This window comes from Ovis canadensis, chromosome 12 (assembly GCF_042477335.2).
Source record: "Ovis canadensis isolate MfBH-ARS-UI-01 breed Bighorn chromosome 12, ARS-UI_OviCan_v2, whole genome shotgun sequence".
Taxonomy (NCBI): domain Eukaryota; kingdom Metazoa; phylum Chordata; class Mammalia; order Artiodactyla; family Bovidae; genus Ovis; species Ovis canadensis.
Genome location: NC_091256.1, coordinates 14013504 through 14041268, shown reverse-complemented (window position 1 = coordinate 14041268; position 27765 = coordinate 14013504). Strand labels below are relative to the sequence as shown.

The 27765-nt window shown below is 49.1% G+C and overlaps 1 protein-coding gene across 3 annotated transcripts in view; it reads right to left on the bottom strand.

Moving 5' to 3' along the window:
• TMCC2 (transmembrane and coiled-coil domain family 2) overlaps nucleotides 1-18833 on the bottom strand; it is a 38774-nt gene extending 19941 nt beyond the window's left edge. The window contains exons 1-4 of one of the 3 annotated variants that reach the window (XM_069544513.1): nucleotides 18063-18833; nucleotides 16999-17082; nucleotides 15807-15905; nucleotides 6184-6699 (exon numbers count right to left, since the gene is read on the bottom strand). In XM_069544513.1, coding sequence (XP_069400614.1) covers nucleotides 6184-6672 — 489 coding nt within the window. In that variant the 5' untranslated portion in view covers nucleotides 6673-6699; nucleotides 15807-15905; nucleotides 16999-17082; nucleotides 18063-18833. The remainder of the gene's footprint in view (nucleotides 1-6183; nucleotides 6700-15806; nucleotides 15906-16998; nucleotides 17083-18062) is intronic. The other 2 variants (XM_069544512.1, XM_069544511.1) reach the window with 2 other exon arrangements.
• Between the last annotated feature and the right edge of the window lie 8932 nt (nucleotides 18834-27765).

Sequence of the window (27765 nt, the reverse complement as noted above, 5' to 3'; positions counted from 1 at the left end):
TCTGCACAGACGGGGCAGGATGACCAGGGCAAGGTCAGGGCCAGGCTGGCAGAGCCGGCTGTGAGCTGTGAGCATACCAGACTCTCCCTCTCCAGAGACCCTCCCACCGCGGCACCCAGCTCAAGCCTTCCATGAAGCAACAGCTATGGAGAGCTTCTGAACGAGGCCAAGAGGGAAGCAATGACCCAGCCCAACTTGGGAGAAAGGCAAAACGAGTCTCGGACCCCTGCGACGACGAATCCACTCTCTGGAAGTCTGGGAGCAAGTTATCAAGGCAGGACAGAAGAGTTGCTAGGCTTTCCTGACAGTGCACTGCGTTTTCTAAGAATTGCTGCTCAGCAAAAGAGAGACTGGGAAGAGGGGTGAGACTTCTCTGCCGAGGAACCAAGCGGCCTAACTATTGCCACTGCACATACCACCAGAGGTTCCTGCTGAAACCGCCAGGGCCCAGGTTTCCAGAGGTTAAGACCACTCGCAAACGGGGAACCCGGATATCACTGCCTACCCATCTGCCAGTGTCCCAGTGCATGTATCTGCTTTCCAGACATAAGAGTGGTTATCTTGCTCAGTGTCACACCAATAGTAGAAAGCAGAATGGTGAGGCTGAGATGACAATCTGTGTCTGTTTTGAAAGGGGAATCATTTAAGGCACAATCTCGAAGTGGATCTGGAGGCAAACCACACCACCAAGGCTGAGCTGCCTCCTGGGACTACAAACCCCTCTCTGAGCCTCTGCTGTGCCCTGCCTTCCATGGGGCTCCAGGTGCCCCCCTTTGCTAGGGAGCAGCTGGGCTGAGCCTCTCAGGACAGCTGAGGAACTGAAGCTGCCTCCAGGGTGTATGGGCAATTCAACCCCTGGCAGGGCCGGCTCTGGGCTGAAAGTCAGCTGCTGGTTTCTAAACAATGGCAAGGGGTGTGGGTAGTGGGGGAGGCTTATGAATTAAAAATAGATGCTAGTAATCACCAGGGAGCTTGCAGAAAGCATGTGGGGCTGTGTTTACTAGAGAGAGAAGAATCCCTTCTATTCACGCCCAGAGACCAGGGCAGGACCAGCTTTGCACACCAGCCAAGGAGGCCTCTGGGTTGGAGGGAGTCGGCTGACCACGCAGGGTTTGCTGACCCCTGGAAGACCCCTTTCCACAGGACATGAAGGCACCCTCTCTTCTCAGCATTCCCCAGGGCCACACCCATTCCTGGGGGACAGTACTGTGTCAGAAGGGATGTACACAGAAGGGGAAACGGCAACCATGAGATAAAATCACTGTCCTTGGGCGGAGGCAACCCGCTCACCACGGGTGTTGCATAAAAGGTCCCTGGCGGTTTTAGAGACTTCAGATCTCAGATTGGTCTTGCGGACATGCTAGAAACACAGGGTCTAGTCGTCTCTCTGCCACAGACTGGCCAGGTGCCCTTAGGCAAGCAGCCTCCTGATTCCTCTAGACCTCAGCCTGCTCATCTGTAAAATGGAGATAACAGTACTGCTCTGGCAACTTCACAGAGATGTCATCAGGATTAATCAGGCAATAGAATGGGAAAGACTAGAGATCTCTTCAAGAAAATTAGAGATACCAAGGGAACACTTCATGCAAAGATGGGCTCGATAAAGGACAGAAATGGCACAGATCTAACAGAAGCAGAAGATATTAGGAAGCGGTGGCAAGAATACACAGAAGAGCTATAAAAAAAGATCTTCATGACCCAGATAATCACGATGGTGTGATCACTCAGCTAGAGCCAGACATCCTGGAATGTGAAGTCAAATGGGCCTTAGGAGGCATCACTGCAAACAAAGCTAGTGGAGGTGATGGAATTCCAGTTGAGCTCTTTCAAATCCTAAATGATGATGCTGTGAAAGCGCTGCACTCAATAGGCCAGAAAATTTGAAAAGCTCAGCAGTGGCCACAGGACTGGAAAAGGTCAGTTTTCATTTCAATCCCAAAGAAAGGCAATGCCAAAGAGAAACTACTGCACAACTGCACTCATTTCGCACGCTAGTAAAGGAATGCTCAAAATTCTCTAAGCCAAGCTTCAACAGTAAGTGAACCAAGAACTCCCAGGTGTTTAAGCTGGTTTTAGAAAAGGCAGAGGAACTAGAGATCAAATTGCCAACATCCGTTGGATCATAGAAAAAGCAAGAGAATTCCAGAAAAACATCTACTTCTGCTTCATTGACTACGCTAAAACCTCTGACTGTGTGGATCACAACAAACTGTGGAAAATTCCTAAAGAGATGGGAACACCAGACCACCTTACCTGTCTCCTGCAAAACCTGTATGCAAGTCAAGAAGCAACAGTTGGAACCAGACATGGAACAACAGACTAGTTCCAAATTGAGAAAGGGAGTACGTCAAGGCTGTATATTGTCACCCTGTTTATTGAACTTATATGCAGAGTACATCACGAGAAATACCAGGCTGGATGAACCACAAGCTGGAATCAAGATTGCCGGGAGAAATATCAACAACTTCAGATATGCAGATGACACCACCCTTATGACAGAAAGCGAAGAGGAACTAAAGAACCTCTTGATGAAAGGGAAAGAGGAGAGTGAAAAAGCTGGCTTAAAACTCAACATTCAAAAAACTAAGATCATGGCACCCAGTCCCATCACTTCATGGCAAATAGATGGGGAAACAATGGAAACAGTGACAGACTTCATTTTCTTGGGCTCCAGAATCACTGCAGATGGTGACTGCAGCCAGGAAATTAAAGGACGCTTGCTCCTTGGAAGAAAAGCTATGACCAATCTAGACAGCATATTAAAAAGCAGAGACATTACTTTGCCAACAAAGGTCTGTACAGTCAAAGCTATGGTTTTTCGAGTAGTCGTGTATGGATGTGAGAGTTGGACCCTAAAGAAGGCTGAGCACCAAAGAATTGATGCTTTTGAACTGTGGTGTTGCAGAAGATTCTTGAGAGTCCCTTGAATGGCAAGGAGATTCCAACCAGTCCATCTTAAAGGAAATCAGTCCTGCATATTCATTGGAAGGTCTGATGTTGAAGCTGAAACTCCAGTACTTTGGTCACCTGATGCGAAGAGTAGACTCATTAGGAAAGACCCTGATGCTGGAAAAGATTGAGGGTAGGAGGGGAAGGGGACGACAGAGGATGAGATGGTTGGATGGCATCACCGACTCAATGGGCATGAGTTTGACCAAGCTCCAGGAGATGGTGAAGGACGGGGAAGCCTGGCGTGCGGTCGTCCATGGGGTCACAAAGAGCTGGATGTGGCTGAGCGACTGAACAACACAGGCGATGAAGCTCTGGAAGGATGAACCTTCTAAATAAGGATATTAGACGGTCCCTGGAATAACCATTTTCCCCATTTCCATCCTGCACCTCGGGAACCATCCGCCAGTGAGCTCACCCAAGAGTCTGCAGTCATGCCTTCCACCAGCAACAAAGAACAGAACCCTGTCTGCCTCCTGGATATCTTGGGGGCAGTGTGAAGACCAAACATGAACCTCGTGGAAAAACTCCCCAGCTGATGCCCTCCCGTCCCCCCAGCCCCCTGCATTCCCACTCAGCAAACAGCAACAAACTCTGACAGCCTCCAAAAGTGCCCGCTCTGCACCCACTCCATCTGCTCAGCTTCAAGACTACAATGCCCACGTTCTCTCTCCTTGTGAAACGGCTCCAGGACCAGAGACCCTGTTTTAGGATTGTTCTAAAGTGACTTTTAAAAGGTATCCACTGACTCAGCAGCAGCAAGAGGCGGGCCGGGTGGCTGCTGCAAATAAACTACTTGCTCACTGGGAATTCTGTAGCAGTCCAGTGGTTAGGGCGTGGCACTTTCACTGCCAGGGCCCAGGTTCAAGCCCTGGCGGGGGAACTAAGATACTGTAAGCTGTGCTACATAGCCAAAAATAACCCCAAACAAACAAAAACCACTTGCTCATGAAGGGCTGAACAACTTGGTTCCTGCTGCTAGTTCCCTTTGGGTCTCCCTTCCTTCCACAAAGCCACGTTTTTCCTTTCAGCCGACACATCCAGATCTCAATCTTGGCACAGTCATCTCTGCAGTTGAAACTAAGCTTGCAGATGGTTCAGGGCCATCGTTTTAAATACTCTATATGCTGACAACCCCTAAACGTCTGTCTCTAGCCTGGGTCTCTTCCCAAGACTACAGACTCCAACATCCGACTGCTTATTTGGCATTTCCACATGGATGTTTAATAATCATCTCAAACGGAACATGTCCAAAGACTAGCTCTGATTTCTGCTCCCACAGCCCCTCCAGCTGTGCTGGTCCAACTCAGCTAATGGCAATTTCTTCTTCTCAGCAGCCAGGCCGAAACCTGTGAGCCCTCTCTGCCTGCTCCCTTTCTGCCCTGCCCCGCATTCTTCAGGAACCGTTGTTGTTTGATCTCTGAGGGGAGTCCAGAATCTAGCCCTCCCCCGACTCTCACCCTGCAGTAATCTCTGGCATCTCACCTCTGGGGGCTTCCAACAGCTTCCTAGCCTCCCTGCTCATAGCCTGGCCTCCACACAGCACCCAGATCCGTCTCCTTATAGGGTGTCCCTCATCTGTTCAAAACCTAACGGCTTCCCATTTCACTTTGCAAAGAAGTAAAAAGCCTTTTTCCTAACCCACTAAGTGATCTGTAGCCCTCCCTGCCCATCTTTTAAAAACTAACACAAACCGGACTGCTCAACCAATTCTGTCCTTTCTCCCCCCAGAAGAGCTGCCCCTCCACTTCTACCATCTCCACAGTCTACTAAAACCAGTTTCTTGCCACAGTTATCAGTGACCCTCACTGCTTGATACCGTCTACGTACGTGTCCAAATCCAGATCTGACCTTTCACTCTCACTGCATTTCACTTTGCTGAAAACCTCCTCCCTCTGAAAACTCCTCTGCCGTGCTTCGACATCATCCCTCCTCAGGTTCACTCCTACAGACCTGATGCTGTCCCTTACACGCCAGCTCTGTACGGCCTTCACCATACTTAACACTTGCTTAAGTCTCATCCACACCCAGCTCAGTTCCATCTTCCACGTCCACTTTCTTGCCTAGTACTATTGATGAGAACTGCCAGAGGTCTTCTGAGTTTGTCTCTGCCCTCCCATCCTCACTGATGCGGCCTAGACTCCAGCAACAGCTCTGATAATGGTTTCTTTGATTCCATTCCTGCCCGGCTTCCTAATCTACCATCTACACTAAGACCCAGCGGGGCCTCCTCCGGCCAGTTTCCGGCCTAACACCCTCTGACAACGTCACACTCCCCCAGGCTCCACATGGCAAGACCTGGTGTGATCTAACCTCTGCCTACTTGTCAATCCCCAAAAGCACTGGACACTCCAACTGCAGTGAATGTGAGGCAGTCCCCAGCAGCGGCTTGTTTCTCTGTACACTATACCCTTCCAGCCCCCACACCTGCCCCAAGTCCTCTGGCTAAATTGTACTCCTTCTCCAAGATTTAGCTCAGTGGCTTCCTCCAGGAGGTCCTCCCCAAGTTCTCACATCCTCTGTCACAGCCTCATCACCCCATTCTGTCTGTTCACCCATCTGTCTCCCTTCTATTCAGTGAGGACAGCCCTAACCCTACTTGTTCCCTCCAGCTCATTCATTCTTATAGCGCACAACAAGTATGCACGAAATACTTAGTATATGAATGAAAATGTGAACATAGAAATTCAGAAACATCCAACTAGATTTTCTCCCTTCCAAACAGCCCTTCATGGATTCTTCCTCTCTCATCTTGGGTTGGTAATAATAAAAACTATACCACACCAGACTCTATTCCAAGACTGTGACATGTACGACCCCTATTTAATCCTAGAGAATTCTACTAATATTATCTCTATTTTCCATTGAGAAAGACTAAAGTGCAAAAATACTGAGTTGACTCAGGCAGAAAGTGGCACACCAAGGTTGACGCTAGTCCAAACTACCGCATGTATTGTTTCTTGAGCGCACGCTTAAGGAAAACACACCAAAATTACTATCAGCCCAAGGAAAAGATAATTTTGAAAAACTAAATTCCTAAGCAAACAAAAATCGGCTTTGGGGAGCTCGCCCCTTGCTTCTGGCTTGGTCCTCTCTCTGGCTCCTTCCATGAAACAGACAGTTCCCCAGAGGCGGGGTGTCCGCACCCACCAGGCCAGGCCCCAGCTCAGGTCCTCAAGGCCCGAGGCCCGAGGCCCGCTGCGCAGCGGCCCCAGCCCGGAAGGCCCGCCTCACCTTGTCACCGAGACCCTCGGCCTCCTCCGCCAGGAGGGAGGCGCCGTCGGGCAGCAGCAGGGCCGTGTCGGTGGTGGAGGAGGAGCGGGGGCGGCCCTGGTGCTGGTGCAGGACGGCGGCCAGGCCGCTGTCCTGGGGGCCCTTGCGCAGCAGGTGGGGGCTGCCGCGCTGCGGCTCCAGGGAGCCGCTCTTGGCGCGCCGGCTGCCGCCCCCGCCGCCGCCGTGCAGGCTGGCGCCCCGCTTGATGGAGGGCCGCGCGCGGATCTGCTGCAGCACGCGGTTGAAGGCGGTGGGCCGGGCGGGCAGGTCGTGCAGGGACACGGCGTAGGACACGCGGTGCATCTCTGGGGAGCGCTCCTTCTCGTCCGGGGACTCGTGGTCGGACATGCCCTGCTGCTGCTGCTGCTGCGGGTCCTGAGACGACGAGTGCTCCCTCTCCCGCGACCGGCGGCGGCTGTGGAACAGGTGCTTCAGGCCGTGGCCAAACATGGAGCCCTCCGAGAGCTGCTGGATTTTCTGAAGGGAGAAGGATGAAGAACCCCGTGAGTGCAAAGCTGGCTGGGGACAGAGGTAAGGGGCCTGTTCCTGGGACACTAGTGCAGTTCCTACAGCCGCCTGAAACTGGAAGATCCCCATGAACGGCCGCGGGAAGGGGGCAAACCAGACCCACTCCTCTCCTCCCCAAATACATGTATCCCCGTGGCGTCCCTCGGGACGCTCCTAATCCACACATGGCTCAGGGTTACTGGTCACGGTATCCGTGTGGCTACAGTCTGGGGCTCAGTGCCACATGCTGGCGGCACTTGGCTCATGAGTTTTATCCCTCTGGATGGATTCTCCCCCCACCCCTGAGACCTCCCTCCTTCTAGATCAGATCCTTCCTCAAGATCCTCTTTTGGCCCAAAGGATGCCTCATTGCAATGCTCCTTGGGAAAATCAGGGTCATGCAATCAGATTATAGTATGTAGCAGATACTGTTAATCACCTACGCAATATCTATTCTCCTTTCTTCCCAAATTGCATGGCCTTCCTGCACCACACTAAAAATTCTTGCTTCATCAGAGGCCCTGGCAGCCTGGGGTAGCTACATGACACAGTCTTGGCCAATGAAAAGCAAGATGAGCTTTCTGGGGGAACTTCTGCTTTCCTAATAAAGGCACTAGCCCTTCTTGCTTCTTCCCACCTGGAATGTGGAGGCAATGCTTGGATCATGCTTTACCAACAGCCATCTTGGTAAAGCCCCCAGGGATATGCCTGGGAACGTGATGACCCTATGGAGTCATCAAATCGGGTGTGGATGCCTACCCTGGGATTCTTGATTCATGAAACAGACAAGTCTGTCGTTACCTATACAACTTTAGAGTAATTTTCTCTTATTTATAGGCAATCTCATTTCTGACATAGCAATACATTTTACTGAAGCTTCCAGGCTGATAAACACTTCCACATGCCAGGAGGGTAGCACATCCCAGTTCCAGGGCAACCGAAACTCCTGTACCCAAGACCCTTCCAAACATCTTCACTGGAGGTTAGTCGCTCAGGGCCTAACCTGTGCCCTCAGGTTAGCCGCACCCATGAAGCGTGCCTCTTCATGTGGCTGTTCATTTGCATCCTGCATAATGACCTGGTAAATGGAAAAAAGCACACAAACGACGTCTCCGGGCACACCTTCCAGCGCAGGCAGTAAAGGGACGACCTCCTCGGCATACACATTGGAACCAGGACGACCTCCTCGGCATACACATTGGAACCAGCTGTCCACAGGCTGGAGCAAACCAAGGGAGCGCTGGAGCCCAGAGCCGTCCCGGCCCCAGGCTTTCACAGTCCTGCCCCTGAGGTGCTCCACCTGCCCCCCCCAGGCAGAACTGCTCAGACAGGGGCAGCCTACTGCCTGGCCAGGGCGAGGCCACGTGCGGGATAACTCCAGACCACCGCTTCCGCATGGGGGCCGGCTCACGTGGTGGAGCCGACCCTCAGCAGAGAACTTCAGAGCCAGCAGGCAGAGGGCTGGGACTTGGAGGGCCAGCGGAACCCTTAACTCCTGAGAGGGGAACTCAGAACCAAGTGACCCGGGGCTCCATGAGCTACAGGAGGTCTTCATCTGTAAGGAACACCCTCGGGAGGCAGCCTGTCAGCTAGGAAATCTTCCAAAGGATTACAAGTACTGGATTTTCTTTTTTTCTAGAAACAACCTTATAGAGGAGAAAACTTGAACCACGCAGACACCAAGAGAAAACCATCTTCAGATCTGTATTAGCCGACCCCACTCTCACTGTAGGCTACCCACTCCAGTATTCCTGGGCTTCCCTTGTGGCTCAGCTGGTAAAGAATCTGCTTGCAGTGCAGGAGACCTGGGTTTGATCCCTGGGTTGGGAAGATTCCCCTGGAGAAAGGAAAAGCTACCCACTCCAGTATTCTGGCCAGAATTCCACGGAGTAGGAGCCTGGCAGGCTATAGTCCATGGGGTCGCAAAGAGTTCGACACAACTCAGCGACTTTCACTTTCACTCTGTTAAGGCTTTCCTGGTGCTTCAGCTGGTAAAGACTCCGCCTGCAATGCAGACCCCAGTTCGATTTCTGGATTGGGAAGATGCCCTGAAAAAGGGCATGGCAACCCACTCCCATCTTCCTGCCTGGAGAATTCCCATGGACAGAGGAGCCTGGCGGGCTGCAGTCCACGTGGTCGCAAAGAGCTGGACACGACAGAGCGACTAAGCACAGGGCAGCAGCACTCTCACTGCTACTTGACACCTCAGCTTGGTTTGTGCAGACAGCTGCACTTACATCTGATGTCAGTAACTACGCACACTACTGTGGATTTGTGTCAAAGTGGAGGATTTTCACTTTTCACCCCGTTTGAATAGTCCCACAATCTTCAAAGTAGGTGGGGCCTTTATAACACCCATTTTACAGACCAGATAAGTTTTATCACCACAGCTCACTGTGAACTTATGGTTTACGGTTTTCAACATGTTCTTTCTCCTGCATGATCTCACTCGACTTTCCCAGAAACTAATACAAGCAACAGCAGCAACATTTCCATTTTTAGGTGAGGAGATGAAGGTGACCACCACCGCTCCTCAAGAATTTAATCCTGGGGCAGCCCTGGAGGTGCTGGGTCTCCCCACGGAGCCACCGTCTCCAGGGCCAGCCCGGGGCAGAGTCGGCTCAGGTAAAACCACCACGGTCAAGGAAGGCCGGACTGAGGCGTGCATTCTGCCAGACTTCGAAACCGCCAGATCCTGTGGCCTCTGGACCAGAGACAGGCTGGGACACCCTCCCCCTCCTCGGGCCCAGGCCTTCCTGCAGACATCACGGATGGGGCCAGCTGGCTCTGGCACTTGCCCAGCAACTTCTGCCAAGTGGTCACATTACATATTACAAACGGTCTTTCTAGCATTCTACTCCAGGCCTCTTCCTTCCCTCCCTGGCACTCCCAGCCTAGCCTCTCCAACACTGAGGCCCCTCTTCCACATCGACTCAGATACTGACTTCCTTCAGAAGACGGCACTAGAGTTCTGAGGCATCTCCTCTCCCCGAGCCCCAGGAGGTTGGGGTAGGCGCTGGGGACAGCAGTCCTCACTGTCTGCCATATTGCTCTGCATCCAAACTACCTCGGTCAGATTATTTTAAACATCATACGACAGCATTTTCCAAGGTGCTTTCCGAGGTATGCTGTCCTTCTCGCCTGACACGAGTGTAAGCCCAGGAGGCAGGATGTGTCTCCATTTCACAGCTGAAGAAATGTAAGCAGAGCACAGCTAAGTGGCTCATTCCATTCCCGGAGAAGAGTCTCCAACTTCTACTCAAATGAGCCTCCACTGGCTCACACGCCGATTCCGAGACTAAAGCAGACACGGTATTTACACAGGTCCCAGAAGAGAACTGGCATCACCGACTCAATGGACATGAGTTTGAGCAAGATGCAGAGATGGTGAAGGACAGGGAAGCCTGGTATGCTGCGGTTCATGGGGTCGCAAAGAGTTGGACACGACTTAGCAGCTGAACAACAACAATGGAATAGCATCACAGGCAGGATCAAAACAGAACAGAATGCCTGAGTCACCGGGAGCTCAGTCCCCTGAACTCTTGCGGTGGATCTTCTCATGTTACACTGTGGGACGTGGGCAAGACCTGTAACCAGTGTAGGTCTTCCTTGCCCACCCTGCCCTCCATTCTGCAGGTCAAGGAGAGACAGGGTGACCCAAGGACCTTTGTCCCAGCAGCACGGAGGAGTCTGCTAAAGTCCATGGTGAGGAAGAAGACAAAGAATGATGGGGGGAGGGAGGTGGCTCTGTACAAAGGGGTTTTTCCTCACAAAGTGCAAGGCAAGAGAGCAGAGTGATACGTGCACGTGGGTGTCAGAGAGGAGATGGTTAAGGAGTTTTGACGTAACATGGTAAGTATTTAAAAAAACAAAACAAAAAACCCAGCATACACACATAACCAGCCTCAAGTTTTGGAAATGAGGAAAACCATGGTGACTAGCTTGAGGGAACTCAGCCACCAACGCAGCAGAAAGCACCACCTGCTCTGACTAACAGGTTCCAGCTACTAAATGTCACTTGCTTCTCCACATTGTCTCATGCTTTTCCCCAGCTGCCAGGAGCCATTTTGGTGGCCGAACGCAGCCATGTATTTATTAGGAGAAGAGAGCTGAGCTGCTTCGGAGTGAGAGGTGGGATACAAACAGCTCTCCCGATCCACGAGAATGAACACAAACCATCCCACAACTGCCCAGAGGCCAGAAGGGAGGCAGAATGCAGAGTGCCCCAGGGCCAGGTGCCCACGCCTACAGAGGGAAATGAGGGACGTTTGCTGCCCTCCCCTGAATCGGCTTTAAGGGCAGGAAGGGCCCCGCCTCCTTGGGGTGCCATCATCCTCTCAGGAAGAAAGGGTGGACTAAATGCTTTCTGAAAGATCCTTCCTGAGAAGGCTGTGGTCTCTGAACAGTTAGGCTTCATCCGTTCTCCTCCCTGGGTGTGGGTCCCCAAAAGGGGAAGTCTGCTCCAAAAGCTGCAAACACAGCTGCCTGAGATCAAGCAAAATGCTTTGGGGTGCAGTGACTTTGGTACCATCTGGTTAAAAATAGCCAAAAGCGGCTTCTAATTCTTCCAAGTCCCTGCGTTCTTCACAACTCCCATTAATGCTGAAAGGATCTTTAAAAGTGATGCTGACCTATAACTGATTACCCCGCCTGGCAGCTGACTGCATCTCCCCTCCTCCCAGCTGGGTTTGAAACGCCCTCTGCCCCACCACTGGTTCGGCAGGTAGGGTTCAGTGGGGTGACTGGGTCACTGTGAGCCTCAGCAAGCCTAGGTCGCCAACGTTCCTCTATTTATAGGGTCTCTATGGAAACAGGGCCAGCATTAACGAGCTAATCACTGTAAAAACCCACAGAGTCCTACTCTCAAGATAAAAAGTGCATTGCAGAAGTCTCCGATTACCCTTAAGAAGCCTTGGGTGGGGAGCCTGGGGCTGGAGCAGGAGAGGAGCAGTCACCCCAGGTCTGGCGCTCATGGCCATAGTGATGGAGAAGAGTGAGCGGCTGCAACTGTCTCTCTTAAAAACACGGTGATGAAAGACTTTTGGAATCATTTTTTCCTTCCCCAGCAATTCAGCTGACATTAAAAAAAAAAAAGAACAGATTTCAACTTAGGGGCAAATGATCTTCCCATTCTCAATTTTATTTAAGCTTCTTATTCCTTTATGGCTCAGAGAATTCTGCCTGGAGTCAATGCAAGTCAGGCCCAGCGACCTCACGTAATGGGTCTTTGGGCAGAATCGGCTCAACGTACACCAGCATAAGAGATTCTGATTAAAGTTATCTTCCTGGTGTGCCCTCTCTCTGCCTCTTCTCATCCTACCCACCCTTCACCACCCACCTCCCCTGCTCCATACAGTTCTCTCTTACACGCCAGTCTAAAGAGATCTCACCACCCTGCTCTGAACCCCAGAGAGCTTGTTATCTACACCATTCATCTTGCCATTAATCATGTTCTGCCTTGTGACATGGCTCTCTCAAACTGTTATCCAACTTTTCACTAGCTTCTGGATGGAATCCTCAATGAACACATGGAGGGCAGGAGCTATATCATCTATTATCTCTGTGCCTCCAATAGTAGCGGGCAGAGACCTTCACACCAATATGGCCATTGAAAGTGAAAGTGTTAGTCGCTCAGTCGTGTCTGACTCTTTGTAACCCCATGCACTGCAGCCTGCCAGGCTCCTCTGTCCATGGAATTCTCCAGGCAAGCATACTGGAGTGGACAGCCAATCCCTTCTCCAGGGGATCTTCCTGACCCAGGGATCGAACCCAGGTCTCCCGCATTGCAGGCAGATTCTTTATCATCTGAGCCCCGTCGCTATTTAATAAATTTCTGAGCAAAAACTCTGCACATCTACAAGATCATCTTAAAAAGGAGATTTAATCCTTAGACAATTACCTTTTCCAAAGATTTAAAAGCTCAGTTGCACAACTTTTTCTCATGTCTAGCCCAGATCTCTCCTGCTGCAGTTTAAACCTAATCTCAGTCTGTCATCTCAGTAACTGCCAAGATTGGGCTTCTTGGGGAAGGACGAACAGAGACCCAGGAGCCTGGATGTGTTGACTGTCCTCACAAATGGCTTAGGTCAAGGCCCATGTCCTCCCAGCTAGCTCTGTTTTCCAAGTGGACATCATTCAGCTAACCTGGCTGGACGCCTTTAGCCAATAGGTATGAAAAGTCAAATATTATCTTTTTCATACAGTCACAAAACGTACCTGTGATCCCTCAAACAGCTTTGTTTTAAATTCTTAACATGGAGAGAGGCTTAAGTGTTTGGTTGATGAAGGGGGACCCTGTCCAGTGTGGCCTCGTTCTAAGAACATATCATTCTTAACTATGAGGATTTCAAAGCCCATTTCTTAAAGGAGAAATGAAAACAGACGTGAGTTTTGAGTTGGCCTCCAAGACCACCACTGAGAAGCCACCTGAATTTGTTTTCCCCGGCCCTGACACGTATTTTTTAAAACTTCAGCCCCCTAATTCAGGTTCTATCAGATGTTTCAATTCCTTGCTGAAGGAGAGATTCTTATTAATGGGATTGGCAGTGAAGACAATTAAATACACACAAAAAACAGCACATTCTGTAGATGCCAAGCCTACGAGACAGTTCTCACTGGAACAAGGGCAGCTGGGGATTCATCTAGAACCCAATATGCAGCAGAACAGACAGCTTCATTTGGCATGTGCTTTCGCACTGGCCAACAATTCCTCCCGAGTCCATGTCCAGAACGTCTCTGAAAATTCCTGAAGGCAGAGGGGGTGGGGGAGGGGCAACCAGTCCCAAGGACCCTCCATGTTCCTCCCGTTTGGTCCAGGTGGGACAAAAACAGACACCCTCTGCATTCTTCATCGCCCTCCACTGTGCCTGACTACTTACAGGGCTGGGCAACTGCATCTGGTCAAAGAGGAACTGGCCTTACCCGGGACCTGGCACTTGCCCTCTCACGTAGAAAGTGCTCTCCTCTTCTTTGGTAATTAAAGTTCCACCCTTTACAACTTGCTCAAAGCACACATCTTCTGATCAACCTCTTATGTTTCTGATTTCATCAATGATGCTCGAAGCACCCTTAAACTTAGGTGTGCTTTGATGATGACTTTCTTGCAAGTGTTTCGGCCTGTCTGCCTGGAGGCCGAGGCGGTACCGGCTGCCAAAGAACTGATTCCCCATTTCCTTATTCTTGGCTCTACCTCAACTCTATCTCTCCAGATGAAACCTCTCCTAGGGTCCTGCTCCCACCTGAGACTGCAGAAATCTTCACACTGGAACATGTCCCTTCTGCAGGACAGCTGGGGGCCCCTGTTGCAGAAGGCCACAGAGAGCCCTGCCTACCGCCGGAACCCTTCACAGGCACCTTTCCACCCCACCAGCATCCCACGAAGCTGCTGATCTTCTCCGTTGAAAAAGTAGAGAAAGTGAGGCCCATAAATTTTATCAAAACCCAGGGCCTTAAAAATAAACAAAAGAACAGAAAAATAAGCAGAAGCTTCTTGGGAATGTAAATGTTCCCCCTCTTGGGTAGCAGGTAGCTGGGGTGTCTATTTTGCCCCTGTTATTTAAAGGGCACACATACTCTCAGACACTTTTACATACAAGGCATGTTTCACAATCTAAAACAGGCTTTCCCATGGGAGGTCAGTGTCTGCTGCCCCGTGAAGCCTTCGCCAGCGGGCTCTCCGGGAGCAGCGAGGAACATGGTGCACCTGTGCTCAGCACAGGCTGCGAGCCAGCAAGGACAGTCCTACGGATTCAGCTGTGACTTTCCCTCAGCTCTTTGGTTTCGAATCGCTCTTCACTCCAAGCAGACAGGAAGAGCAGTGAACGGTACAGATGAAGGCACCCAAGTGAGTCCCGAGTTACAAGCACTTCGAACCAGGACTGGGATGATGCACTTCAGAGCACCCCCTTCTTCTTGGAAAAAATATTAACACTGTTCAGAACTCTCTGGGGAAATGAATCGCACAGGCATCTGTGAAAGGAAAGAGAAGCTCAGGGAATGTCTAGGGGACAGTTTCTGGGCAGCACATCCAGAGCCTTCCTTTCACAAAGGCCAAGTCCTCCAGTTGTTCAGGGGTGAGAGAGATGGCAAGGCAGATTTCCTCCCCTGCCCTTGGGCTTCTAAAAGGCCTCAGGGCAGAGCCAGCTGACTCTCGTGCTTAGCCACCCATCCCGGGCCTCAGCGGCATCTGGCACATGTCGTGTTTCTAACAGGAACATGTGCTCCATGTCCCTTTCTGCAGTTTTCCCCGAGCTCCTCCCACTCCCGCTCTCACTGGCACTGGGTTTACTTGCTGGAAAATCTCAGTGTACTTTTGGTCAGCCAACACTCTCTGTAAGCAGCAATCGAATGTGTCCTCCTAGCTAGTAAGGAAACTGGCAAGAGCAAACGCCTGGATAATGACCACAAATGAATCCAAGACATGAACTCGAGTGGTTCAACGGAGTCCAAGCCACAAGCCAAGGGGGAAGGCGATGTGACTCTGAATTTTGGGGCTCCTGTTGCAGGAGTGTCTGGTCACATTGCCCCTGAAGATCACATCAAGTGCGCAGAGTAGCTGAGAAGGCCTCCAAAGCACCTGCATAAGCTGCCTGTGGGGCAATGTACTTTTTCAGGCTATTTTTCAATTAGAGTTTTAAAACTGCTGCTTAACTATTTTTCCTTCTCACTGGTCCTTCACGGCCCCCAATCGCAGATCCCAGGCTACCACAGGAGAAATCTACAGTGCAGTCCTCCACAACACTGAAGGACAAGAAGGGAGACCACCGGAGCCCCTGCTCCGGGGCTGCTCGACAAGCTTGTCTATCAGGGCACATGCGGATCACTCTGTCCTCTCCTTTCGCCCAACTTCCATGAGGTGCTTCAGACAAAGCCTTTTTTTTTTTTCCTCAAGATGATTTCCTCCACTGCTCCTAATCCATCACAACGCCTGGAGCTGTTACAAGAAAACAGCGGTGGACTAAGGGACCAGAAATTCCTATTTCCAAAGTTTAAAATGAAAACAAAACCAAGCCAGAACTGCAGGTTGCTCCAGGCCAGACACAGGTAGGGGACAGGGGGTGTTAAAAAATCAAACTTACCCTATTCCGGTACCACCATCACACCTAAAACAAGGTAGCTTCTATGCAGCGCTACAGCCAAAGATGGGATTTTTCCATTGCTGGAAAACTATGCCAGTGCTGGAAAATAAGTTTAGACATACTTCAAAATTCCTAGTCCCTTTCCCCAGAAAAAGGCTCAGAAAAGTTGAGTCACTTGCCTGAGATCACACAGCAAATTAAACTGCGATAGCCCCCAAGTTGGTGTCTGTCTCTGAAGTCCCTACTTTGTAAACACGTGATAAAGCAGACGGAGATAAACAGGAAAAGGCCCTGCTTGTCTCCCCGAGCTCCCACGGAGCAGGCAACAGCTAGGTTTTCCCTGAGCTGCCAGCCTGGGTTCACACAGCTGTGGTCAGCTCAGAAATATGTTTTCTGATGGGGGTGGAGGACAACTTGGAAGGACAAGAAAAGAAGGTGTCCTTTTCTCACACCTGATCTCAACTGTGGTTCAGGGATGACCCGCATTTAATATCAAGTGTAGAGCTGTTGTTGCTGTGTCTGCCCCAACCAGAATGACAGTGTCAACCGCCACCACCCTCCCCCAAAAAGAGGGAGAGAGAGAGAGAGTATAAGAGGTAAGCGGGTGGAGATGAATGAGCTTCTTTCAGCAGCTTTATCTACAGAGACAAAGACACTGCAGCCCCCACCGCAAGCCCACCTTCCCTTGTGAAGGCAGCGGGGGACATGAACGGAGCCGGTGGTTTTCACTGCGGCCGGAGCTGAATCGTGGAGGAGTTTCCAAGGCTGCTTTTCATGGGCTCGGGGTGAGGATCCCATCTCACCAAGGAATCAGGGTGTGCTGGCCAGACCCCTCTGGATCAGCCCAGAAGGAAGCTGAAGTTTGCAGCAGAAGGCTGCCCCTGCCCCACGTTAGCACTAAGGGCAGCCCTTTTCCTTCACCATCTCATTGAAAATAGGAACCACGGCTCCTGACCACTCAGGTGGGCTCAGAGGTGGCAGGTGGGCCAGGTACCAAGGACTCTCCCTGAACTGCCTACCCAGTGGAGCTCATCTTACACATAAAGCTAGCCCCGATCCTCTGAAAAAGGGCAGCCGCAAAATCAGAGGTTACGTTCAAATAACTGCCACCAATTTTTAAGACACACACATGGAGGCAGAAGTCACCTTCTTACCCCTCCCCAGGAAACACAGACAGGGGACACACACTCACCTGCGCTCTGACTTCCTGGCTCTGTGCCGCTCAGGCCAAACGAGGAGTGTCATTGGTTTATTCTGGCGAGCTCCTTAGTGGCTGCTGCCGTAGGAGACAGGCTTTATTTAACATAATGGAGTCCTTTTGCTCCCCTAGCCAAGACCTTGCACCCCCTCTGGAGAAAATCTCCCCAAGGCATCAGTCTCCAAGGCGTCTAAGTTCCTTCCTTGGGCTGACATCGCTCTCAGCCCGGCGGTGAGCTTGCTTGAGAAGCCTGAGCCTGCAATTCCTGTGGCAGCTCCAGCAAAGGTGCATTATTTATCACAGCTGCTGTTTTAGTTAATATAGAGACATATCCAGTACAGCTCAATAATTGTCTCGGCAACCTAAGCTGGAAAATAAAGGACTCCCAACTGCAAGTGGCCGCCTCTCTCAGATCCTGGTTCTCCCTGCCGGCTCATCATGTGTGCAACTTGAACCGAGGCCCCAAACCAGCGCAAGCACCAAGCGGCCACCTGTCAGTTCTCCACCCTGGGGGCTGGTTTAGGAAACCAGCCCGGATCTCCAAGCACTAGCTTAACCTCTGGCTCCACCTAACGGCAGGAAACCCACACTCCCCTTTCACAGATGGACAAACTGAGCTTCAATCCAGGAAGGTCCCAGAAGGAGGAAACTAATTCAGCAAAGGAGCTAATGGTCCTTTGCTTGGGTTCCCACCCCTGTTATCTCCTTCCCCTTCCAGGGAGGGGAAGGGATGTCAACTTTTTAGTTAGCATTTCGGATTTCTCCAGCTCTTTGTCTGCGAATAGCGCTTCACACACATTATTCAAACAACCTCCGATGCGTGAGTCACTAGAACGTCTGCTGAATAATGAGGAACAAACACAGAGGCCTGAAATAAGCTGAAAGACAGAGGCACAAATGGTACCTGAGATCTAGCCCAGGGTCTGGCTGAACATCTGCCCATCCTCTCTGACCTCTGTCTGGCTTCCCCATCACTTTTAGCCTGTTACAGCACTTCTGCGTGGGGCGGGGAAAGCTAAGTCGCCGGTTGAGCTCTCAAGGGGAGGGTCTGCGCTCACCTTTAAATCGGGAGGCTTGCTTCGGGGACCCGGGTTGGGCGCCGCGGCAGCGCCCGCATCCGAAGTTGGCCCGCCAGCAGAGTTAGCACCCGCGGCCTCCCCAGGCCGGATGTCCGCACCCGGCAGGTGGCAAGCAGCATCTTCCAGCCCGGCTCCATCCTCCTCGCCCTGCTGTTGCTGCAGCTCGTCCGATTTGCACCTCTTCATGGTGTAGATGGGTCGGCAAGGGGAATCTGTCCTTCCAGCGCGCCGTCCTGGGGGGAGACCGCACCCCCTCTTACACTCAGAAACGAGGCTCCGGGTCTAAATTATTAACGAGGAGGGGAGTCGGGCGGATCACAATTTCTTGAATTGAAAAAATAAACCTTTTCAAGGGAGGGTGAGGAAAGGGCGAGGAGCGGGGAGCCTTGGTTACAGCTTGGAATAGTTCATCGCCACCCGGGGAGCGAAGGCAGGTCACAGTCGAGGTTGGGCAGCATGAGTCCTTGGGCAGTCATTGGAGCGGGAGGAGGAAGACAGCCCCCGGCCCCCAAACTTTCTGCTTCAGGGCACGCGCAGGGCGGAGGAGAACCGGGCGGCACCGCGCATCCCTCCCGGCGGGCCGGGCTGCTGGGCGCGGCAGGCATGGGGCGGCCGGCCGGGCAGGTCCTCGTCTGCCGCCCTTGGCGGCGACTGCGGCCCCCCGCCCCGCCGCGGGCCCCCGGCCCGCACCTGCCGGCGGAGGAGCCCGCAGCGCGCCCCCGCCCCGCCCCGCCCGCGCGCCCGGCCCCCGCCCGCCGCACCGCCTGCTGCAAAGCCGCCGCCGCGGCCTGAGCCCGCGGCCAGCGTGCAACCTAGCCGGCCGGTGCGGCGGCCGGGCGGGGGAGGCGAGGCTAGGAGGGCGTGACGACGGCCGCCGGCCAATGGGGAGCCCCGAGGGCCGGGGGGGGGGGGGCGTCGCGGCCGCGTCCTTGGGGTTGGTTGCACCGCGCGATCCCCCAGGAGCAATCCGGAGGGCTGGAGTGCTGCGTCTTAGCATTGCGGACAGCGGGCTGCGGAGTTGAGATCAGGGGCGTCGGGCCACCGAGGCGCGATTTTAGCAGAAGCACCCGAGGGACCCTTGCAGCAAACACTCTGTCGGGGTGTCCCCCACCCACTCATTTTATTTGGCGGGGAGGAGGCGACATAGGGATGCTTATCATCACGCCTTTTTTGCTCTAACTTCGCACATTATAGCATCTCTTCGGTGAGGAAGACGCAGATCCTAAGACCCTTGATCTGAAACGCGGACAGATTGCTACCTTCAGAGCTGCAAATGCAAAGGGAAGGAAGAGAGCGGGTGTTCTTCTGCCCCATCGCCTCCTCCCCTAATTATCTAAAGAGTCTCAGCTTTGTGCTCAGAAATAAGAAAGTATCTCATTTTTGAACACAATAATGTATGTGAGTGTTTTTGCAAACTGTGAAGCAGCTTTTAGATAAGAAGGTGTTTTAATGACAGGAGGTTGAAACGTGGAAGAGAGGAAAGGAATTCAATCTTTTCCCTCCATAAATCTCAGCAAAACTGCACTGAGTAATCTGGAGGCAGAAGAGAGCGAATACTGGGGTTACCAAGAGATGGAGCCGGGTAATAATGACAACCCTATTCTAGTAGCTACCTTGTGATTACTGTGGATACCATGGGTTTTGCCCACCCAGCAGCCTAGATGAACAGTTTTGGAAGTAGGTTCCAGGACCAGCAGCCTCAGCATCACCTAGAAACTTGAGAGAAGTGCAAATTATTGGACACCATCTAGACCTATTCAGAGAAGGCAATGGCTCCCCACTCCAGTAATCTTGCCTGGAAAATCCCATGGATGGAGGAGCCTGGTGGGCTGCAGTCCATGGGGTTGCTAAGAGTGGGACGTGACTGAGCGACTTCACTTTCACTTTTCACTTTCGTGCATTGGAGAAGGAAATGGCACCCACTCCAGTGTTCTTGCCTGGAGAATCCCAGGGACGGGGGAGCCTGGCGGGTTGCCGTCTATGGGGTCGCACAGAGTCGGACACGACTGAAGCGACTTAGCAGCAGCAGCAGCAGCAGCCAGACCTATTGAATCAGAAATAGTGGGTCCCAAGATCTGTTTCAACAAGTCTTTCAGGTCATTCTGATGCACGCTAACGTTTGAGAACCACTGGCCTAGACCGTAGTGAAGGGACCACTTAGTGTGTGAGTCACAGTGATCTCTAAGGCGTTTCACAGTTTCCCAAGCTCTTTCACACCCATAGTACCATTCTAGCCTCAATTCACTTACCCTTTCAGTCCTGCTAGTCTGTGAGTTTCCTGACTGTTCTTTTTCCCAGTCCAACCACTTGTTTTAATGCGTGTCCTAGAAGAGCCTAAGTTGTTAAGTATTTACTTCAGCCAAGCAGCTACTTTCTAAACAAGGCAGCTCCAATTTTTGAACACAGAAGTTTAGAATGGGCTAGAAATGTAAAGCCCCTCCACCTCCATTACACAGTGTCAGGCACAACGTGTAAAACGAGGCCACAAGTCTCTAGCATTTTCAGTAGTGGGGGAAAAGCAGAATGCCAGTCAAATCTGTGGCAGGACAAGGCGGAACCAGTCGGGGCTGATGACCCTGGTGCACGATGTCACTGTCCCCTGATGGCTCACCCCAGGGAAGTGCAGGGGTCCCACAGACCCTGGACAAGTCTCGGGTGGCAAATGGTGAGTGCATATGGATGTACGTTCATGACCTGACTCTAGGCCGAAGAAAAGTGGAGGCTGTCAGTGTGAAGCTCTAAGGAAGCAGAGACCATTATCATTCTGAATTACATTTCCTTTCCATACTAGGTTGAAGCTGACTTTGAATTTTATATTTATATTTTCATGTACACATAGCATGATGTCCAGATTTCCCGTTTGTGCCCATGTTTTCCAAGGAGTGATGCAGGTCAATAAAAAAGTGTGTTTCATGAAATCAGCCAATACTTTACATTCAGTTTTGGAGAGACAGCGTTGAGAGGTTAGGAGCTCAGACTCTGCAGCCAGTCTGCTTGTGGAGAAATCCTGGCTCTGCTATCCACTGACTGGGATTGGAGGCAAGTTATCTAACCTCTTTAAGCCCCAGTTTCCTCATTTAGAAGTGGTGATGCCAACCTTATAGGGTGTTGGGTATCATAGGGTGCTATATATATAATATATACAAAGCACTTAGACATTGCCCAGCAGAGTGAAGGCCATCGATTTAAACAGAAATGTCATCCAGCTTCAAAAAGTTGAACATTCCACTCCAGTGATTCTATCCTCCGGAGTTCAAATGTGTCTCACCCATTTCTGACTTACGTTGAGTGTCATATTATGCTGCCAAAGAAATTTGGGTGAGAAGTTGTGTAAAGAGCTGTGTGACATGCAATCACCAGTTTGAAAATGATGACAAATATTCATGAGCCATAGTCAATTACTGAGTACCTAAAATAAAGAGAACTTGAAAATACTTGGATTGAAATTTTATTTAAAGGACTAGATTATTCTATTAAAGGTTTCCTGGGAAAATGTAGGCACATACTATATTTTGATGTTCACGATAAGATAAAAATGTAAAAGTTTACAATACAAGAAATTATATTCAGTATGTAGGAGTAGCATTTTCCAGCTTACTTTGGTTCCACTGGTTAATTATAAATAAATAACATGATGTAGTGGGAAGAACACTTGTCTTGGCATTAGAAAATTCATGTAAGAATTCTGGTTCTGTTACTCTCTGCATCTTTTCGGGCAACCAAATCCCTTTACCTCTCTTATCCTTGGTTTTCTCTTCTGTAAACAGGGCCTAATAATATCTATCCTCACATGCTTTTTGTAAGGATTAAACTGAAAATGCTTGTTGAAAAACGAGTGTGGAAACACTTGACACACCGTATGTGCTCAGTAAGCCTGAATGAAACAAAAACAATGAACAGACTCATCTAAACACACTGTCTGCCACATGAAAAAGGTGGGATTATCCCACTAAGCTTAATGCTTTTTGTGAAAGGAAATCCCAATTAGGCTGCTGAAAGGGGACACTCCTGGTAATATCAAATTTGCTAAACTAGTAAGTGCATAAACAAGGAGGATAAAGATTAGGTTTATAGAATCCTGTTTTCCTTCTCAACAGCCAGTTCATTTACCTTGAAAATGATGAAGCCTTAATTGTTGAAGATAAGGTGTCAAGATCAACAGGTAAGCACAAAGTTGTTTCTCTTTTTCTTTTTTTTGTAAATCCAATTAATTCTAAGAAATAAAAGACTTTGCTTTTCCCAGTAGCAAGAGGCAGGAAATTGTTTCCTATTCTGTGGGAATTCATAAAAAAATTTTTAAACATCAAGTGGGTTGTCAGAGCTATTTTAAAATTTAGCATACTAACCAGAGTGCTTTGCTTAGAAGGTAGAAGTACTCTCTTCAGACACTAAGTGTAATAGTTTTGATCACTGCATCTTGATCCCAGCATCACTACCAGTATTCCTTTGTCATTGTAATTTTCTTCCCTTTCTTTTGGAGATTTCCACTTCCACTCGAAGCTCTCCCTAAAAGAAACTGGGTTCTGCTGGCATAGGAGGCGTGAACTATGCAAATAACCATCAGGGAGATTGGCTGAAGAGTTGCTGACGTCACAGTCCCACCACCGAAGTACACGCTGTTTATTGGCTATTGTAAGAGGCAGGCAGGACTGGGAAGGCTCTGCATCACATGTGAATTGGAGAAGGCTCTTAAATCTAAACTAAATTTTATTCTGTGGTTGTTTTTTTTTTTAGTTAAAATGTGCTCAGAAGCATTTTCCAATATGTTATTACATTTTCCCATGTTATTCCATATGTTATTACGTCAACATATGTCTAGGTAAACATTTCAAATGATTATTTACCATTCTATCAAGTGACTATTTCAAGGTTTATTTAACCTCTATCCACCTTATTCTCAGCCATTCATTTCAGCTTTTTGCCTTCAGGTATAAAACTGTAATTACCGTTTTTATTGAGAAATTGTGTTTATTATTTCCTCCATTGCATAGAATCTCTGATACCTAACTAGCAATGCTTTAAAGGAGTAAACAAGCCTGGCCTGTCACTTCTGTGACCACTTTTCTCCTGGCTTTCCTAAGACCTGCATGGGAAATCCAAAGTCTGTCTCATCCCTGGGAGCAGTGAATCTCCTATCTGTAATAAAAAAGGGGAAGTTCCTGCTTCTAATTTCAGGTCGGGTGCATATTCTTCATTCTGGGTGCTTGTTGCTTCTTAGCAATGGGAGAAAAGTCACAGGAATCATGGCCAGAACAGAGGAGGTTTGTGAAGCATAAACTTAAACCCTGATTGTCCTGCTCTGTGTGAGAGCCTGGGGCTGGTAAAATGGCTGCTTTGTGTCCTTTCCCATCCCCATAGGGAATCCATACAAATCCCTAGACAATCTGTTACTTAAAGCTGAAAATGCTAGACCTTAAAATATCAGAAAGAAAGAAAAGAAAAGAAAGAGAAAATATCAGCTTTGCTCCGAGAGTCTCAGTTGTTTATTATTTTACATCTGAAGATAAATATCTAGGGCAGTTCCAGCTATTGTTCTGTGTGGCACTTTTAAATATAACAGTAAAAGCAAGCACAAAGAACCATAGGGGTTAGGCATTTTGCTCGGAACCTTATGAATTCTCTCTTAATCTGCATGTCCAATCCACAAGGTGAGTGTTACTCACCTTACAAATGAGAAACAGGCTCACAGAAATTATAGCACTTTCATAGGCCTGAGAGCTACACTTTCCTCTGTTTGACTCCGAACCTAAAAGCCTGATAGTCTTTTCCTAACTGTAATTTTGAGCCATTCTTGGGGTTAAGAATTTATCAGTGATTATTAAGCTACAGTCAGATGCATCTCCATTCATTCAAATATATTTATGGAAGAAATATAATTTATAAAGGCTTTGCAAGACGCTTGTGGGAGATAGAGAACAAGAAAAGACATTGGTCCCTGCCTTTGGACTTAAAGTCCAGTTGGGGAAATGAGACACAAATGAAATGTAAAACAACCACCTAAGATTTAAGTGGTAATGTCTGTCAATATTCCTAGTGGGAGATAATTAAGTGTCACAGTCCAGGGAGAGAGAGAGATCTCCATGAGGGGTTAAGATGACTCCAAGTAAGAGTCTTTCATCCGTGAGTATTAAAAGGATAAAATGTCACTTTAGGATGATTCTGAAGCCTTTAAGTAGGTGAGAACTGTATAAATCTTCCTGAATATAGAATCATTCACTATTTGGATCTCTTTAATTTTATATCTGCATGTTTTTGAGTTTTTATGGATATTAGTGATAGGAAAGGAGAAGGCAATGGCACCCCACTCCAGTACTCTTGCCCGGAAAATCCCATGGACGGAGGAGCCTGGTAGGCTGCAGTCCATGGGGTTGCTAAGCGTTGGGAACGACTGAGCGACTTCACTTTCACTTTTCACTTTCATGCATTGAAGAAGGAAATGGCAACCCACTCCAGTGTTCTTGCCAGAATCTCAGGAACGGGGAGCCTGATGGGCTGCCGTCTATGCGGTCGCACAGAGTTGGACACGACTGAAGCGGCTTAGCAGTAGCAGTAGCAGCAGCAGTGATAGGAAAAACTTTTTTCTTTCTCTCTTTATTGCGTGAGACCACAGAGCAGTGTTTCTCAAAGTATGGTTTATGGACTACCAGCAACATAAACTACCTTGAAATTGAGTGGCACATGTTGATTCCTGCGCCTCATCCCAAACTAATGGAAACAGAATTTCTGGAGTGGAGCCTGAAAATCTGCACTTTAACCAAATAACCTAGATGGTTCTTATGCTCACTAAGTTTGAGAACCACAGATGTAGGGGAAGACTTATTTGATCACAATTATTGATAGATTTGTGAATTAGTAGTAGCTCTGGTTTGATTCCTGGGTCAGGAAGATCTCCTGGATAGGGATAGGCTACCCACTCCAGTATTCTTGCCTGGAAAATCCCCATGGACAGAGGAGCCTGGCAGGCTTCAGTCCATGGGGTGGCAGAGTAGGACACGACTGAGTGACTAAGCGCAGCACAGCACCTTTGTATCAAGCATTCTGTTTGGCATACACTCCCACTTAGTCTGTAAGACCACCTTTGTATATAAGTATCATAATCTCTGTTTTACAGAAGAGGAAAATGAAGCTCGAAGAAAATTAGAGATTTGCCCTAGGTCACCTGGCTAGAAAGAGCTAGCTAAACCAGTTCTGCTTGTCTTCAGTGTTTATGCTTCTCCCACAATGCCTACTGTACCTTGTGCCTTGGCACTGAATGCCTATTATATGGCATATGATTTCAGGTTTAATCTTTTAGTGCCTTCCAGTGGCTGGTACTCTTGTCATGTAAGATAACTAGGATTCTTTTTGTGGACGGTAGCCCACCAAGCTCCTCTGTCCATGGGATTCTCCGGGCAAGAATACTGGAGTGGGTTGCCATTTCCTTCTCCAAAAGATATTAATATATTTCCCCAAATTACCTTCCACCAGTCGGAATGGAGCTTCTTATTCTAGTATGAACATGAAATTGCAAGATGATCAGTCTTGTCCTACTCTTTGTGACCCCATGGACTGTAGATTGTCCAGGCAAGAATACTGGAGTGGGCTGCCATTTCCTTCTCCAGGGGATCTTCCCGATCCAATGATCAAATGCCGGCCTCCTGCACTGCAGGCGGATTCTTTACCCTCTGAGCCACCAGGGGAGCCTGGTGGCTTTTCCTCAATTTTCTCAGATGACTTTTCCTCAATTTTGCTTCCTCCTGAAATTCCTAAAACATTTTCCACCTGCTACTGGGGCCTCCTTTCTCTGATGTTATTCATCCCGACCCTTTGCACCTAGTTCGGAATAGAAAACCGTTAAGTGAAGTCCAGACTTGTTTCTAACAGCTACCACACCTCTTCCCAACACAAAAATGAAGAGCTCAGTCTGTCTGAATCAAGATGGAAATGTCAGCTGCTTGAAATATCTTCTGCTGATCTTGTGACTACAAAGAGAAAAAGACAACTTCATCAAGGAAACCTTTCCTGGGAAGGGGGAGTCACATTATCCCACATGAGATCTTATTCAAGAGTATTCATGCTTATGCTCTAAAGTGTTTTCAGGGAGTCTCTTATGCCCCTAGGGCACATCCAAGCAGATAGAGGGACAAAGGGTTGTTTTCATTGGTAAATCTCCCAGGCTCGCCTTAAACCTCTCACAGGGTGCTGGTGAAAGAAGACCGTGCTGCCCTTCGAGATGCAGTGACGTAGCATAATTCAGTGATATAGAGCTGGAGCCACATAAATGCCTGCACCCTTTCCCCCAGGAAAACCCTCCTGGGAACTATCCTGGGAAATAATCCAAAAAAAGAAAACAGGCACAACAACAAAAAAATGTCTGTAACAGTGAAAAACCCCAAACCACCTAAGTCCCCAAGAATAGGGAGTGGATGAACACCAGTGGTATAAAAGATAACGGAAAGTCGGGCTGTTATTAAAAGACGTAAATATGGAGACTATCTACACACAAAAAGCCTTCTTTAAATAATATAAAGGGAAAACACTAGAAAGCAAATTGTGTTGAGCTAGAATAAGGGCTCTGGAGTCAAATGAATGTGTTTGAACTTAGACAAATCACTTAACCAGAGTCTCAATTTCTTCATCTATAAAATAGGGTTACAAATATATGACTTTCCAGGGTTGTCATAAGAATTAAAGATAATATCAACTAAATGATAAAATTTGGGTAAAGCCTGTGTAAGGATAGAAGGGGAGTGCTAAGAAATAATCCTAAATTTTATGCCAAGATTTGAGACTATTGAAAATTTATTTGAAATGAATTATTTTTTATATTTTAAAGTGAAAGCTATTTTTCTTTTATTCCTTCTCACCCTTAAAAAATGTCATACTCCCCTATGTAGGAGATGTGTATCCATGTCATCTGGAAACCTGCTTAGGGATCAGTTCAGTTCAATCGCTCAGTCATGTCCGACTCTTTGTGACCCCATGAACCGCAGCACGCCAGGCCTCCCTGTCCATCACCAACTCCCGGAGTTCACTCAGACTCACGTCCATCGAGTTGGTGATGCCATCCAGCCATCTCATCCTCTGTCATCCCCTTCTCCTCCTGCCCTCAATCTTTCCCAGCATCAAGGTCTTTTCAAATGAGTCAGCTCTTCACATCAGGTGACCGAAGTATTGGAGTTTCAGCTTCAACATGAATCCTTCCAATGAACACCCAGGACCTATCTCCTTTAGGATTGACTGGTTGGATCTCCTTGCAGTCCAAGGGACTCTCAAGAGTCTTCTCCAACACCACAGTTCAAAAGCATCAATTCTTCGGCGCTCAGCTTTCTTCACAGTCCAACTCTCACATCCATACATGACTACTGGAAAAACCATAGCCTTGACTAGACGGACCTTTGTTGGCAAAGTAATGTCTCTGCTTTTGAATATGCTATCTAGGTTGCTCATAACTTTTCTTCCAAGGAGTAAGCGTCTTTTAATTTCATGGCTGCAATCACCATCTGCAGTGATTTGGGAGCCCCAGAAAATAAAGTCTGACACTGTTTCCACTGTTTCTCCATCTATTTCCCATGAAGTGATAGGACCAGATGCCATGATCTTCATTTTCTGAATGTTGAGCTTTAAGCCAACTTTTTCACTCTCCTCTTTCACTTTCATCAAGAGACTCTTTAGTTCCTCTTCACTTTCTGCCATAAGGGTG